The 16,954-nt window shown below is 36.0% G+C and overlaps 2 protein-coding genes across 6 annotated transcripts in view; one reads left to right on the top strand and one right to left on the bottom strand.

Moving 5' to 3' along the window:
• bach1a (BTB and CNC homology 1, basic leucine zipper transcription factor 1 a) overlaps positions 1–16,954 on the bottom strand; it is a 139,847-nt gene that overhangs the window by 100,368 nt on the left and 22,525 nt on the right. The gene's annotated exons all lie outside the window — the stretch shown is intronic.
• Positions 1–16,954, top strand: part of cadm2b (cell adhesion molecule 2b) — a 230,285-nt gene that overhangs the window by 206,257 nt on the left and 7,074 nt on the right. For 3 of the 5 annotated variants that reach the window (XM_051863516.1, XM_051863512.1, XM_051863513.1), the window contains exon 8: positions 556–734. In XM_051863516.1, coding sequence (XP_051719476.1) covers positions 556–734 — 179 coding nt within the window. Of the gene's footprint in view, positions 1–555; positions 735–8,956; positions 8,984–16,954 lie in introns of all 5 variants that reach the window. The other 2 variants (XM_051863515.1, XM_051863511.1) reach the window with 1 other exon arrangement.

Here is a 16,954-nt window from a genome sequence, read left to right as displayed (position 1 = left end):
TGAGAATTTTTCATGTTATACGTTTACAATGGAAGTACAATGGGGGTACAATTTACATTGATGTGTTCTTATGTTAAAAATAGCTTGAAAGAGTGCAATGAAAGGAACTTGAACACAGATTTTTTTTTTTTTTTTTTTTTTTATACGTACTCAACAATAATTCATTTCTAACAAAAAATTAAATAAGAAATCCAATGTAGTGTACCTTTTCCTGTACACTGGGGGGGAATCTACATGAACTAGCATAGCAGCACATTTTCTGGCACTATGTCCCGATTTCAAATTAAATCCATGGAAAGCATTGAATTTTTTTGTGTTTGAAATGCAAGAAGATGCTCAACTGATGCACCAACTTGTCATGTAGTGTCATTTCCATAATGACCAAGTGAACAGTTACTGTTATGAGAAACAGTATGGGCTCTTAATATCCTTTGGTGATTACATTAGCAAGTCAGCTACCTATAGCTTTTCACATACTGGTGAAGTCCCATACTGATATATATTATAATATTTATATTCCTAAAGTCTAAAGCTAAATTACTTTGTTGTTTTTAGGCCTGAGCCAGTTTTATGGACAAAAGATGGAGGTGAGCTTCCTGATGTTGAACGAATGATCGTGGAGGGTAGAGATCTAATCATTACCACACTGAACAAAACAGACAACGGCACATATCGCTGTGAGGCCAGCAACCAACTCGGCACCAACAGGGATGAATTTACGCTGTATGTGTATGGTAAGTACTTCTGGGTCAACATAACCTCTGGAGGGCAATAAATCCATAAGTTTATTTATTTATTTTTTATATTCTCATGTGTTCTCATTATTTATTTTATTTGTGAAAGTTTATGTTAATATCCATCGTAATCTGCATCAAAACACACATACGTACGCACTCAGTAAACTCCTCCTGGCCTAGTTTACCAGTGTTTTTGTGTGTTGGGGGTATACAGCAGAAACTGCTGGTGGCTGCAGTATTTGCCACCAAAGTGAGACGGAGCCAGAAATGATAAGTTGGTTCTCCAAAACAGGAAGTAAAACAAGAGAAGAACACGCAATTAAGGGTCCACTGCTAATGCGGATAACATTTGTCAAGCTAAAATTGGAAGGAAGATACAGAGCTCTTGGGACAGAGATGGATTTGTAGCATCGCTTTTTAATAGCCCCAACAGCAATCTTTGAGAGAGATCATTTGGAAGGTACACATTTTTTTGTACTAAAAACAAAGACGTGGGATTTGTCACAACAGGAGGGTTCTTTATGGATGGACGCCTTTTGAAAGTTGAGCCCACAACTCTCCATGCCTTTCCGTTGCCCTAGATTTATTTGGCCACATTAACAAGACAAACAGACACACAAAATAAAGATCTTCACTAGTGTAAATGCTCTACAACTGAATCAGTTTAAACCAAGAAGATCTATAATACCTTGAGAAAGTTAGCATAGTGATATATTAGCGACATGCTAGCCCAAAAAAATACAAAATTATTATTAAAATTAATTACAGAGCTACTTTTGAATGGTTGTCAATGGAAAATAACACTTTTATTTATATCATTTACTAGCAAAGACTAACCGAACCATGCTAACCAGTCAAACCTTGACCTCCAGGTTAAAGAATTGAGAGGAAGCGAGAGACAGACAGGTGTAGAGAGAGAAAGAGAAAGAATCTCATTCACATGACTCATTACCTCTGCTTCTAATTCATCTAGATGTCTGACTTCACCCGAGTGATATTTATTAAGCCCTTCCTCTCAGGATGAGTTGTCCGACTCGGCTCTCGAATGAACCTAATTTGCTAATGGTACGACTGCCAAGTGGCAATAAATGTCAGTTGAAATCACACAGTCTCTATTCATCTCCAGTTACCATTTTAATTTCCATTTATTAATGTGTCTGCTGGTAGGTACACTTTATTTTTCCAAGGACAGATAGAAATAGGAATGGCTGGTGTTTAGGAAAGGCAATAAATATAAAGCAGGATGGCAAATTCTGTCATGTTAGCATTCTGTTAAGTAGGATGGCACATTGGGCCGTGATATTTAACACTACTTAGGTTTGTTTAGTGTTTTATTTATACTTGTAAAGTACTTGGTTATATTTTTTAACTGTAGTGTGCTATTTGATGTTACATTTAAATTTAATATATTTTATATGTACTACATTGCAACTTCATCATTATAAATGTGAAATTACAAATATATTTAAATACATTGCATACATGTTTCAGTAGAAATTATGGTTATTTTACAGTACGTGTACTTATATGTACTTACCTAAGAAAGTACTGGGTAGTATAATGTAACTACAGGGGTTAAGGTTAGGTTTGGTGTAGGTTCGGAGTTAGTTCCTAATTATTACCAAGTAATTGTAATTACTGTAATAAGTACATCGTATGTACATGGGGAACAGGACTGTAAAATAAAGTGCTACAAAAATGACATTAAGATATATTTAATTTACCATAAATGCTTGTCAGTACATTGGGCAGAACACTTCAAACATATTTCAGAGACAATAGAAGTATTTATGAAATTACATATAAAGATGTACTTAAGTCCTTAAGTCAAAAAATCACTCTAAATTTAAGCATTTAATATGAATTTTAACTATAATACAGTTTCATTTAGTAATGTCATTTTCATTCAGTTTTCACTTAAGTATGTATATTTTTTAAGTATATTATTTCCATAGTATGTACTTATTTTTCACAAGGGAATAATTGATTGAAACTACAGTACATTATATACTAAACCAAAACAATACTATTATTTTTAATTTAAGTACCATTTACTGCAACGCTGTTCTGAATGTGTATATTGAAAGTTCACCCAAAAATGAAAATTCTGTCATTAATTACTCACCCTCATGTCGTTCCACACGTGTAAGACCTTCGTTCATCTTCAGAACACAAATTAAGATATTTTTGATAAAATCCAATGGCTCAGTGAGGCCTCCATTGACAGCAAGATAATTAACACTTTCAGATGCCCAGAAAGCTACTAAAGACATATTTAAAACAGTTCATGTGACCACAGTGGTTCAACCTTAATGTTATGAAGCGACGAGAATACTTTTTGTGCACCAAAAAAACTAAATAACGACTTTATTTAACAATATCTATTCAAATTTTCAATTTCAAATCACTGCTTCATGAAGCTTTGAAGCTTTACAAATCTTTTGTTTCAAATCAGTGGTTCGGAGCGCCAAAGTCACGTGATTTCAGTAAACGAGGCTTCGTTATGTCATAAGTGTTTTGAAATTTCAATAGTTCACGTGACTCTGGCAGTTTGATACGCGATCTGAACCACTGATTCGAAACAAAAGATTCGTAAAGCTTCGAAGCAGTGTTTTGAAATTGGCTATCACTAGATATTGTTGAAAAGTCGTTATTTTGTTTGTTTGTTTTTTGGTGCACAAACAGTATTCTCGTCGCTTTATAACATTAAGGTTGAACCACTGTAGTCACATGAACTGTTTTAAATGTCTTTAGTAGCTTTCTGGGCATCTGAAAGTGTTAATTATCTTGCTCTCAATGGAGGTGAACTAACCGATTAAATGTGTAAAGTGTATAATTTTTGTACCACTAGGATCATCAATCAGGATTCTTTTTACACCTCCACCCCAACTGCCATTGGTCGAGAAACGTTTTAGCCCCGCCCTCAACCTCACACCATTGGTTTGAGCCAGTGCCACTATGTTGGGCTGCTAAGGACGCTCAAATAAACATATCAATGTTTTCATAGTACCATGTTTACACAATTTTTTTCTTTCAGAAACAGTGCTAGTAATATCGGTGAGATTCATATGCGTATTTAAATATACACATCCGCAACAGAGTTTCAGAGTTTTTTTGTAATAAATTTGGTAGCACTTTATTTTACAGGCCTGTTCCCCATGTACATACTATGTACTTATTACAGTAATTATAATTACTGGGTAATAACAAGGTACTAACCCTGAACCTACACCTGAACCTAACCTTAACCCATGTAGTTACCTTATATTACCCAGAATTTACCCACTGTAAGTACATGTAAATACATGTACTGTAAAATAAACCAACCATAAATTATATTGAATAAATAAAAGAAATAATGTTAAAATAGTATTATTTTAGTTTTGCAAGTTGTTATGCCCAATTTAGGGGCTGGTGGGGAGGGATATGATAAGATGGTAAGATAAGATAAACAAATACATCCATTTGGATACACTGACTAAAATTTCATATAGAAACAAACTTCACTCAGAAATTGAATTTAACATGACATTTTGTAGTATTGTCTTGTAAAACTTACTCCAGTTATCTTTGTTTTTAAATTTAATGTTTTAAAAAAAATCCTTTTTACAGTGTAGCTCTATATGTACTGTAGTCTTCAGAGCTGTGGCTAGCTATATTAGCTTATCTTGCTGTATAAATGAATGTCAAAAAGCCCATACAGACAAAACTGAACATATTCAGAAGTCAAGCCTGCAGCAGCAGGCAGTTTCTAGAAAGACAAGCATGAGCTAGAAAACAGCAGTGTCCACAGACAATCCAATTTCTCCTCTAAATGTGAAAATCCATGTATTGGTCTGCACGCTCCTATATCTGAGTGTTATTGAGCCGTTGAGAGACCTGTGACATCTCTCTTGCAGGTGTAATGTATAGTCTAATTGTACCCAGCAGTAGGTCTGAGCAGACGAGACACCCTCTGGCTACTCTGAGCCCCGAGTTCTCCTCTGACTTTTAAATGAGCATCAGCATTTATGTCTCATGGGTTTAATCCAGCGCTTGCTTGGAACTGTAAAATATTTATTGCTTTGCTTCCTATAATCAGCATGTGTTCGCTACCAACCCCCTCTCAATTAAAACCATGAGAACAGATGAAAAAGAGTTTCGTTTACTTGCTCGGAAAAGCGTGCAAACATCCATAAAATTGACGTCTTTTCAGAAGCGCGCCCTGCTGCCGGAGCAAGAGATGAAATGCTTCCAGAGGCACTTGTGAAGCAGTTTGACCCTAAACGAAATCCTTACCAAATAGCTTGAAACTGCTGAGTTGTATTTATACTCCTTTTAACTTTTTCCTCCTCTTCAGTCTTAGGTCTTATTTAAAGAGCTAATTATGTATCTGTAATCAGTTCGGGAGACATGTAAAGGAAGGGCGTGGGCGGCCCACGCCGTGCGGAGACTGATCAAAACAGCCCGCATTTGAAGTCCGCAGGCTGAGGAAACTAGCAAATGGTCACGTTTCTGATTCAGAAGTCAAGCATTAAACATTAGAGAACCAGAAGAGGAGGTTTGATCAACAAGAAAAACAGAAAATAAACATGTAAATAAAGCTGTTTTTGCATAGACTTGGACAAGGTGATCTGTAGAACAGGGCAAATGGGTGATGTTTGCACAAAAACAAATCCAGGTCATACACTGCCCAGCCAAACAAAACAAAAAAAAAGTCGCTGTTTGGATTTAAATAGGCAAATACTTAAAAGTCTATGACTGGATCATTATTGCAATTATTATTATGTTTCTAGCATGTTATATGTTTGGGAACAGTTCTTTTAACCCTAATTGATGGAGTGTGTATCTTTTCATTTCTTAAACAACCATGTATGAAGATGTATCATGGCCATATTCCAGGATGACAATGTCAAGATTCATCAGGCTCAAACTGATTCATTGAAAGTCTTTGGGTTGTGCTGGAGTAGACTTTACAGAGTGCTCACCTCTTGCATTGTCAATACAAGATCTTGAACAAAAATTGATGCACCTCTTGATGGAAATAAAAGTCTACTCCAGCACATCCCAAACACTTTCAATGAATTTAAGGTCTGGACTCAGAGGTGCCAATTCATGTGTGAAAATAATTCTTCATGCTCCTTCCAAACCATTCTTTCACAATTTGATGAATCTTGACATTGTCATCCTGGAATATGGCCATGATGTGTCTTCCTACAGTACACGGTTGTTTAAGAAGTAAAAAGCTACACACTCCATCAATTAGGGTTAAAAGAACTGTTCCCAAACATATAACATGCTAGAAACATAATAATCACTGTTTGTTCTTCATATTAGAATGATTTCTGAAGGAAATTGTTCCATCACAAGAATAAATTACATTTTAAAAGATATTAAAATAGAAAATTAATATTTTAAATTGTAATTTAATTTCACAATATTACTGTTTTTACTGAGCATAAAAGACTACTTTTCATCACTGACCCAAAACGTGTGTATATTCTGTAACTTGCGGTACCCTCAATGGCCACCAGCGTCACATATGTGAAATCTCCATCAACAACACTAAAAACAGGCTTAATGTTCTTTAAACAAAATATAATTTCGTACTTCTTTTGAGGTGAAATATGGCCCATGTTCTTGTCAGGATTCGTGAGATTCACCCACATCAGAAACCCTGGGGGAAACACACTCTGCCCGCAGCAGAAATGAGCCGGGAATAGTCACACAGCGTTTGAACTACAGCGGGAATGTTGATCTTTTCCTCTCTTCGCATCTCTGTCTTTCTCCATCTCTCTCGCTGCCACTTCACGTCACCTCCACCTTTTTACATCAGACATTCTTTTTTTCCTGACTGTACAAATTGGACTAAAAGGTTTTTGGCTCCAGTGTTGAGGGAAAAAAAGCTAGCCACAGATGAAATTCTGGTTGTCAGTCTGTCAAAGAGGTGAGAGATAAAAGGCATTTCTAATCAGACATCTGCTCTGTTTCAGTAAATCGAAGGGCAGATTCTCCAGTGTGAACGAATAAGCACATGGGAACAAGCAACGTTGGGTCTCATTCACTAGTCATTGCGTGGATTATTCGTATTTGTATGCAAAGGAGAACTTCTCACAAAAAAAAAAAAATCCACCTAATTCATAAAACGTGCAATGCACATAAATTTGTTCTTAACCTTGTTCTAATATTAATGAATTTGGAGTATTCTAATGAGGCTAGTCATTTGCAAAAAATACACCCAAATTCCATATAAGGGCTTTTCGTATAACCTTTTTTTACAGCCTTTCATCGCTGGTATTGTACTTTGTCTACTCTTTAAACAGCATTATGGTAAAAATGGAACACAACAGCTTTCATACCTGTACTCAACGGTGTTTTGCTTTGGGCGGAACTGACAGAATGCCAGTTTCTTTCAGTTTTTCCCCTCCGTTTCTGTGTTGTGGTCATCCAGTTTGAAATGTTGACTACAAACATGGAGGTTTTTCAGACTTTCCATTGCGGTGTTTTCTCCATTTTTAGGAGCCTCTGTAAAACCTAAAGTAACTCACTCCCGCTAAACGTTTACTCTTTGAATTCTTGCTCCCGGGAACAATACAAGTCGACACCATTATGACTAAAAGTTTGCTAAGGAGTATTTCCTACTAAAACAAGGCAGTGTTTGACTCTGGTAAGTGTATCCATAGCAGACTGGTGGGAGTGGCCTTGAACAGCAACATGCCCAGTGCATTATGGGTGTTGAAGTTTTCCTACCTGTTTCGCAAAAGGAAGACAACAGCCTTTTTTCTCCGTTTCCTCTAGTCAGGTAGCACCGATTTAAAAAAAAAAATTTTTTTTTTTCTTTTCTACTGTATAGGCAGTAAAGTTTTATTGAAAGCACAGTTTGCCAACGGTGAAGTACTCCTTTGGTCACAATTTTAGTGAAATTTCACATGAAAAAGGTCCATTGTCAATAGCGTTGCGATGTAGAAAGCACATCTCACACAGAAGTCACTTTTAAACCAAGCAGCTTTCTGTTGGTCAGCACGTCGAATTTACATGACCAACTTGAACATAAGTGAAATCTACGTGACAGACTTTTTACTCCCAATCGCGCAGATTCCCATTGGAATGACTGGATTTCGGCCATGAAATAAATGTGACCACACCTTTACTCATTCACTGTATATGATGAAATACATTGAAGATGAAATATCTGTGTATAAAATTTAATCTTATGACAATTATAAGGCCACCCAGAGTATGTTTTGCGTATATGTGTGGTTTTAGTTGTTTCTGTTATTTTTTCAATTGTTTTTGTTATTTAACTAGAAACGGAAAACTTTTTATGCGTTTTAGCCGTTCATTTACACCACAACTGCATTTTGGGGGCCTGAAAATGCAAACTTTTGAAAACAGGTTTTAAAGTGCAAGTTTTTAAAAATGATACCATTATTGTCTCCATCTAAATGACAAAAACGCGAATTTGTAAAAACGGCGATGCCATGCGTATTACGTGTTCAGTCTATAGGCACATAGTTTTTCTTTACAAAATGACTTCGCCAACTACTGGCCTGAATCCGTGTGAACGGGATCATTTTGACAACGTTGTCGTCTGTACGCGAAAAACGCAAAGGAAAAACGCTTCCGATTTTAGTACATCATTGTCATGTAAACGTACCTTAAGTACAGAAGTTATTGATGAATCATGATTTGTCCATGAAGACGTTCATATGCAGATTTTACACACAAACTCGGTGCGTACACACGATTGAATGAGTGAATGAGACCCATTGTCCCAATTTGTCATGCCCGTTCTTTTAATCTGTACAAGATAAAGAGGCTAGTAACTCAAATGACTAAACTGGGATTAATGCAGTAAAAAATATCTTCAGCTTCAGAGGCTTGAAATACAGACCGATTTACATGATAAGTAACATCATTACAGGGCAGTGCAGCGGGACGTAGCAGACATCAGAGATTAACAAGAATGTATAGTCATGAATATGTCCAAATGGATGTGTTTTGCAGGATGTGTTAGTTTGTACAAAACTGCATTTGTACTTGGAACCATTATGTTGTCCCAGTCGTCCATGTTCCATCATTCTGACTGCAGGATAATGCTGTCGGTTAGTGTCTTCATTAATGGTTTTGAGTTTTGTGGCCAGTTTTTTTTTTTTTTTTTTTTTTTATTCTCTCCCCTTGTGATGTCCTCACCCTTGTCTTCCCTTACTGCCCCTTTCTGTCTGCGTCCATGGCAACAGCTAAAGATTTCCCAGGTACAACTACAGGTAAATATTTTTTGCTGGAGTGCTGACATCATCATTGCGAGACAGGGCGCTGTAATGTCGCTTGTGGAGTGCTGGGTCGAGTTACGCCAATTAACCTCCTCCATAGCATGAGCTGGGAGCCATTGCCTTGCATGGGAGCACTGCTGATCTTTGTGAAATGTCATGGTGCTCCATGGTGCTGTCATTCACACAAGGGATGCTTAAAACTCTGGCACACTTACTGGTGTCAGTGAAAGGAAATTCATCTTATTTCTGTTAGGAAGAATCTGGAAAAGTTAGAAATGCAGTTTATATTGTGAAGGGTCAATGGCACAAGGATAGGCCTATACCAGATGACGAAAAGGGAATATGTTTTTAATTTTTAATTAGTTGAAAATGCATGATCTTAGAAATGTACAGTCATTTTTGCATTTGTGTCAGTGTCATGCATTTTTGCAAAACTTTTAGGCCATTTTCAACATCAAATGTAATCTTAATATATTTTTTAAATATTTTTTTTCTTGCTCCTACTATAGACAATATATTCTCAAAAAAGAAAAGCATTTTTCTACAAATTTGTGTTTCATACATTTTTGAACAAAGTTGAGGCCATTTTGAACATCAAATATCAAGAGGTGTAACCAAGTAAATCTTTATATAAAATTAGTGCTGTCAAACGATTAATTGCGCTTAATCACATCCAAAATAAAAGTTTGTGTTTACAAAATATGTGTGTGTACTATGTATATTTATTTTGTATATATATAAATACACAAATATTGTAAAAATTATGTATATATAAATATATAAATGTATATATTTAAGAAATATTTACGTGTGTGTATATATTGATATATCATTTATATTATATATAAATATAAATATTTTATATATAAATACAATATATTTTTGTTAAATATACATGCATGTGTGTGTATTTATATATACATAATAAATATACACAATACACACATATATTATGTAAACACAAACTTTTATTTTGGATGCGATTAACCGTTTGACAGCACTAAAAAATATATAATTATATAGTCAACTATAATTTTTTACACATAGATTAATAAATAAGTCTGCACACAAAATATGAGCTGTCACTGACCCATAAAATAGTTGAGCCTTAGTGAAAAATGAATATTTCAAAGTTTTGATGAAATGGTACATTATATATAAAAATAAGACTTTTTTCCAAGTCTGCTTTAGTTCTTTTTTGTTATTATCTCCAATAACCAGACAAACTGAATCTTAAGAAACCAGCACTCATTTCTAGATGATAGCTCAGTGTCCTTGTAGTAGACCATTTGAAAGGCATAAACACAAAGCTATAAAAAAAAGGAACTTCTAGTTTTTATTTAACTCACTAGAGCTGAGTTGCAGCAATGACTGTTAAATCGCTGCCATGAAAACATGTTATTATATGTCATCAGTGTGTGCATGGTATGGCCTATTGAGAACATGTTTTATTTTGCTATGTGCAGTTTACGTCCTGTTTTGTTTTGTTTTTTTGTGAACCATTGATTTTTCAGCTTGGACGTCTATTTCACTGGGGTCTCTGTGCTGAATGTTCCACCTCGATGTGTTCTAACTATTTGTCACAGGTCAGATTTCCTTAGCCTGCTCTCCCATGAGGGAATTGATTTTAATAATTAGAAACTGTAATTTGTTTTTAAAATCTAATCATATTTTATGCCACCCACACCATATTCCACTGGGGGTACAGTGAACATGAGCTGCAAATTGAATGTGTGGAGATGACAGCGCTCATATACAGCATGTAAAGATTGTATCTCAGGTGCCATCTGTATTTAGAACACAGTTCATATTTATATAAGGAACGTTACTGGTTCAAAACAAATGAAGAATTGTTAAATATCACTATAATAAAAAGAACAAAATACCATCCAGAATGCCTTGCATTATTATAAACACAATTTACGTTTGTTTTTGCAAACTGAGGGATGGACTGAAATTGTATTCTGTGTTAATCGATAGCAGGCCATTTTGGATGCTTGTTTCCGCCAGGGAATAAAAAATAGGTAATATCTCACAATTCTTTGTCTTTTTTCTCAGAGTTGCAAGTTTATATCGTGCGGTTCTGACTTTATAACTCACAGGACGCAGAACTCACCGCTGGATTCAGCGCAGCCCTTCAGATACAAAGCGATTTGATCATACGCTGTAAAAAAATGGTTTGCGCTACGCTGGCCAGAGCAAAGTAGGCGGAGTTTTCAAAACTTTTAGTGGGAGTTCTGTACGTCTAGTCATTTGATGCCCCGTTTCTATTGGCCACGAGGGTAATCGTCACAGAGCGCAGCCCTGAAAGTTGAACTATTTTGAACTTTGACCGCGGCATGCGCGCAAACTCGGCAATGGTGTGCTCCGCTACACGTGCACTTTGGTACTGAGAAAAAAAGTCACACTTGTGAGAAATAAAGTCAGAATAAACTCGCAATTCTGAATTTTTTTGCAATTGCGAGTTTATACTTGACACTTTTTTCCTCAGAATTGCGAGTTTATATTGTGCAATTTGGCCTTTATAAGTTTATATCTAACATTTCTGAAAAATAAAGTTGCAATTCTGGCTTTTTTCTCTGAATTTTTCTTGTAATTGAGTCATAAAGTCTAAATTGCGAGCAGTGTTGAGTAAGTTACTAAAAAAAAGCTACTTACTAGCTACTAATTACATCTTCAACATTTAAATTTCTTTTCTAATTACTCTAAATAAATTTTTAATTAAATCTATTACATTTTGATGTTAAACTCACTGTTTTGTTTTATATAGAATTGTTCTATAGTCTATATAGTATTTAATGCAATTACACCAGAAGTAACTATAATTAAATTACAGATAAAATAATGGCGCTTTTCCACTGCATGGTGCCGTCGGGACAGCTTGGTATGGATCACTTTTTAGCGCTTTTCTACTGCATGGGACGGTTCGGTACGGAACGGTACAGCTCGCTTTAATAGTACCACCTCGGTTGAGGTTCCAAGCGTGCTGTACCGATACTAAATGTGACGTGTAAACACTGCAGACCACTGATTGGTCAGAGAGAATCATCACTACCAGTGTAATTGGATTTGAAACACGAGACACCAAACCCGCTAGATTTAAATAGTCAGTAGCAGCCACCGCAGTATCATTTGTTCACTTTACTTTTTTTTTAAACGACCGTCGCACGAACTTGAAAAAAGAAATGGCTGTATCGTGGTCAGTAGATGGCGTGCAGACTCGTTGGTAGCCGAGGAGCGGATCCACGGCAGTAAAGGCGGCACAACTATAACGATCAGTCTATAATCCCACTGACTTTGAAGTGGTACTAAACTGCAGTGGAAAAGCAAACCGAAAGTAAGCGAGCCGAGCTGAGTTGTTCCACGAAGTGGTAATCCCGAAAAAAGGTACTGCGCTTGTCACTGGGGCAGTACCCTAAGGTACAAAAGTGAAAAAGTACTAATATGTACCATATTCTTTATGGTGATGTATCGTTTCACCTTTGTACCTTAGGGTACTGCCCCAGTGACAGCACTGTACCTTTTTTCTGTGACTGTACTTTTTCAAGGGAAAGTAATTAGTAATTAATTACGTAGTAATGCATTACAACCAATACTGATTGCGAGATATAAACATACAATTGCAAGAAAAAAATTAAGAATTCTGAGATAAAAAGTTGCAATTACTCTATTGCTAATTTATTTTTACTTGTTTATTTTTTTTTATTCGGTGGCACAAACAAATTTCCATAGCCCACAATAGAGCTTAACTTGTTTTGAACCTGGAACATTCCAATAATAATGCAAATTAAAAGTGCTGCCTATAGACCTCATTTCTTACCTCCACAGACATTTCTATGTACAATTTCACAGGGTCTTTGCCACAAATTGTAAATCAAGAAATCAACATTAATTAATTCCACAGTGATTTATTTTGATGCAAATGTTCATTTAAAACGTATGAAGATTCTGATTGGGGGTGTGTGTGTGCCATAAAACACATTTGTTTTGTGCCTCTGGCCTTTCACATGCCAGATCTTAATGGAATTCATTAACGCTCAAGCAAAATGACTTACGTCTTTGGCCACATGTCACCATTCATGAATGAGACTAATGATCTCTTTACTTTCACAAACTAGCTCCATTTCCAAAGGAGTTCAGTGTGTCTTTGCTCTATCAACGGAAAGATACACATCAAAGTCCCTTTCAAGGAAAGTCTGTTCGCTCGGCAGCTATATTTGCAACACCTCCAGGCAGCTAATTCGAGCATCCAAGACTAAGTCCTATCTATTTGAATGGGGGAATCCTGAAATCTCAAAAAAAAAAAAAGCTTCCCGAACTCACGATTAAATAACATTTCAAATAAGCAACAAAATCTAACATGAACTGTCCCATAAATGTTGTTTCTTGTGCTCAATTACTTAACAAAAGCTTATTTTTCAGGCTAGACCAGTCATACGCACGTGTCTCAGAACACAACCTGCAGTGACCAGATGACTTAATCAGTCAGCAAATGGCTCTTTTATTTAGAAGGCATGACTTATTCCACCATATTGCAATGTTGCACTTTCTCCCATTCATAAGTAATATGAGTGCACCATCTTTGGATATCTAAAGTCTTTGATACACATGCTGTTGACCTTCATTAGCCAGGCAAATACATCTGGAGATATCATAAGTGTTTTCTAGTCTGTCATGTCTGTTTAAAGGACTGGACTCTTTGTTTTTCAGCAAAATATGCTGATAAAGTGCTAAAGTTAAATAGATATTTCCAGTGTTGGGGTAACGCATTACAAGTAACTTGAGTTATGTAATCAGATTCCTTTTTTAAAGTAACGCAGAGTAAAGTAACGCATTACTTTTAAATTTACAACAAAATATCTGAGTTACTTTTTCAAGTAAGTAATGCAAGTTACTTTGTTTTCTCATTTATTGACCTGTACTGTACAGGCGTAAATTTGCATTTCCTTCAGCCTGAGGATTATTCATTTCACTTTTGGCGTAAAAAGGACCTTTAAGCCTCGTACACACCGGGACGATTATTGCGTGCTTTTCGCCAGCGTTATTCGTGTTCATACCCAAGCGATTTTCACTGCCGATGCGCCGAGTGAACGTGCAAATTCACTCCCTGACAGTATATGGCGCTTGTGCTGAACGGTAGTGCAAATAAACATATTTATGATATTAATAAAATTAAAGAAGATAAAAATACAGATATAAAATTGCATATGGCATATGCATGACATGAGGAGATGGTGGTCAGAAACGGTAGTGCAAATAAGTCAAAATGACAGTAGTGCAAGTGAACGGTAGTGCAAATAAACATATTTATGAAATAGACATTCTCAACTATATTTTTTGAATCTAAAAATAAAAAAATACAGAAATAAAATGGCATATAATACACATCTATTGGTGTGGCCAAGAACTGGCAAATCACCAATAGTTTGTAGAGCTCTTCCTCGTCTACTTACTTCCTCTTCCTCGTCTTTAGGTATCAATGTGTGTTCGGCAAGACCGTTTTGTGCTTGAGCGCCACCAAGTCATGTTTTACTGTAACTTCAGAAGCTCCAGGCATGTGAACAAAAGCGGCAATCTCATTGGTTGGCTAGTTTTTAACGCAGCGTGTCAAACCAAAAAAATTAACCCGAGGCGTTTTTTAAAAAATGGCGCTTTTACACCTGCCGTTTTCCGCGTCGGTGTGCACACTAACATTGGCGCACTTTGTTTAGTCATGAGGCATTACACCGTGTCCTAACCAGATGCAACGCCGCAACAAGCGATAAAAGGTATATTTTCCATGTTAATCTGAGTTTTTGTCCTAACCAGCCGTGACGGTGACACGCAAATATTGAAACGGTTTCTATTTCTCTGCAACATCGCGGCAGTATCGCAATGATAGTATCAGGTACTGTTTATGTGCTTTATTTAATGTTAAAAGCATCTAACGTGAGTTTGAATATCATTCTGTGTTCCCAGCTTTTTAGCTGTAATGAAAACAACACTAATTCACCTCAGATCTTGAAAATAAATAAATGGGCACAATAACGTTCAAACTGTCAACTCAATGGGAACAAACAAGTGTATACTATGACAAAGATAGATTGGTTCAGTCACTCTGTATGTACTTTAAATAATGTTAAATTGTGTAATATTTGTGAATTTTACTAGGTACTTGCCCATTTCATTGTGTCTGCTGTGCTCTTGCCGAGAGAGCCCGCCCACACTCTCTTCTGATTGGCTGTGGTTTTTGATTGATTTCATCGCTTCTCATTTTCGCGTCACGTCTAGTGTGGACAGTCAAATTGCTCGTCGCTGGAATCTTATCGCATCGCGTCTGATTAGGACACAGTGTTAAACGTCAGCGATAATCGCACACGCAATATTCGTCCCGGTGTGTACAGGCCTTTACATTGCCCAAAAATAAAACTTTTGGTTACACTTTATTTTAATGTGTCCCTATTACTGTGTAATTATACATATAAGTACTGAATAATATTACTTAAAGGAACACTCCACTTTTTTTGAAAATAGGCTCAAGAGTTTCGATATTTTTCCTGTTTAAAACTTGACTCTTCTGTAGTTACATCGTGTACTAAGACCGGCGGAAAATGAAAAGTTGCGATTTTCTAGGCCGATATGGCTAGGAACTATAATAATCAAGGAACTTTGCTGCCGTACCATGGGTGCAGCAGGCGCAATGATAGAATTAATGGAATTAATACTTTCATTCAGCAAGAAAAAATATCAGCACATATCTCTCTCTATATATACATATTCTGTCACTTTTATAAGTGCCACAGAAACAACATTATACTGTGTATTTTGGATAGTTTTTGTAAATTTCTGTATTCAACAATCCAAACATACAGGACTTTCATAGACCTATTTAAAAATGGGCATAAGTCTTATAATACAGCTGCTAAGGTAGGATTGGTCAAAAACATTTCTTTAAGGCGGGGCTTAGCGAAGCATCAGAAGTGGCTCTTTTTCCCAGTCACGGAAACCTTTGTGGGTTAAGAACTAAAATAAATGCAGTATTTTTTTCTAGCTTGACACAACCAAGGTCAAATACAGCAAGCACATTCCCACATTTTACAATCATGAGAATCGATATTAAAGGACCTTGAATAAAAGAAGAAGTGATCAGTGTGTGTGCATGTGAATAAATGAGGAGACATTACTGTCCCACACAAGCTCTAGAATGTGAATCCTGCCTTTAATTAAAGATGATGTACTGCTCAAGACAAACATCATTATTCTTATCACTGCTTTAAATCCGTCTATTCACAAGATCCCATAATGAACAGCCAATATCCTTATTATCAAGGGATATGCAAAACTCTACATTTCTAAGCAACAGCCATCCACAAAGCTGAGGCAGCAAAGAGGTATATTGCAATAGAATAAATAAACTTTTTGAATTGTAAATGTATATAATTCCTGAGGCTCATTTCAATGAGAAAAATGAAATTGGAAGTGCAGCATGAAATCATGTAACTGCTACACAGTTCATTCAGAGTTAGGGGTGCTTAATGCAGTCCATAAATTGAACTATATTATCAAACTGCATATTCATAAGAAAATGAAAGACATCTGCAGAAATAATAGCTTTGCTGTGTAAATGTGCAATCATTTTTGGAAGCTAAAGCCCATTTTGTTTTTCATAATGGCATAGAAAAAGATCCATAATGGATTTAAATTTGAATGTCTTTCCATTTTATTATTATTATTTTGCCATGACGGTTTTCTAAATTTATTCACATTTACAATATAAAGCATTTAGCAGACATCCATAGCAATTTGCAAAAAGTGCTTTATCTTTATAGTATAAGCTTTATATATTTTAAATAGTCTTTAAATATTACATAGCAAGTTTGATCTGATATCTGATGATTAGGCAGCAAATACAGCACACCATAGGCTGTCAAAATTGGAGTGATTCAAATCTCATGAATCAAGATCGGTGTACTTGATTCTGAACAG

This window comes from Ctenopharyngodon idella, chromosome 15 (assembly GCF_019924925.1).
Source record: "Ctenopharyngodon idella isolate HZGC_01 chromosome 15, HZGC01, whole genome shotgun sequence".
NCBI classification, from domain to species: domain Eukaryota; kingdom Metazoa; phylum Chordata; class Actinopteri; order Cypriniformes; family Xenocyprididae; genus Ctenopharyngodon; species Ctenopharyngodon idella.
This window is presented reverse-complemented; position numbering and strand designations above follow the sequence as displayed.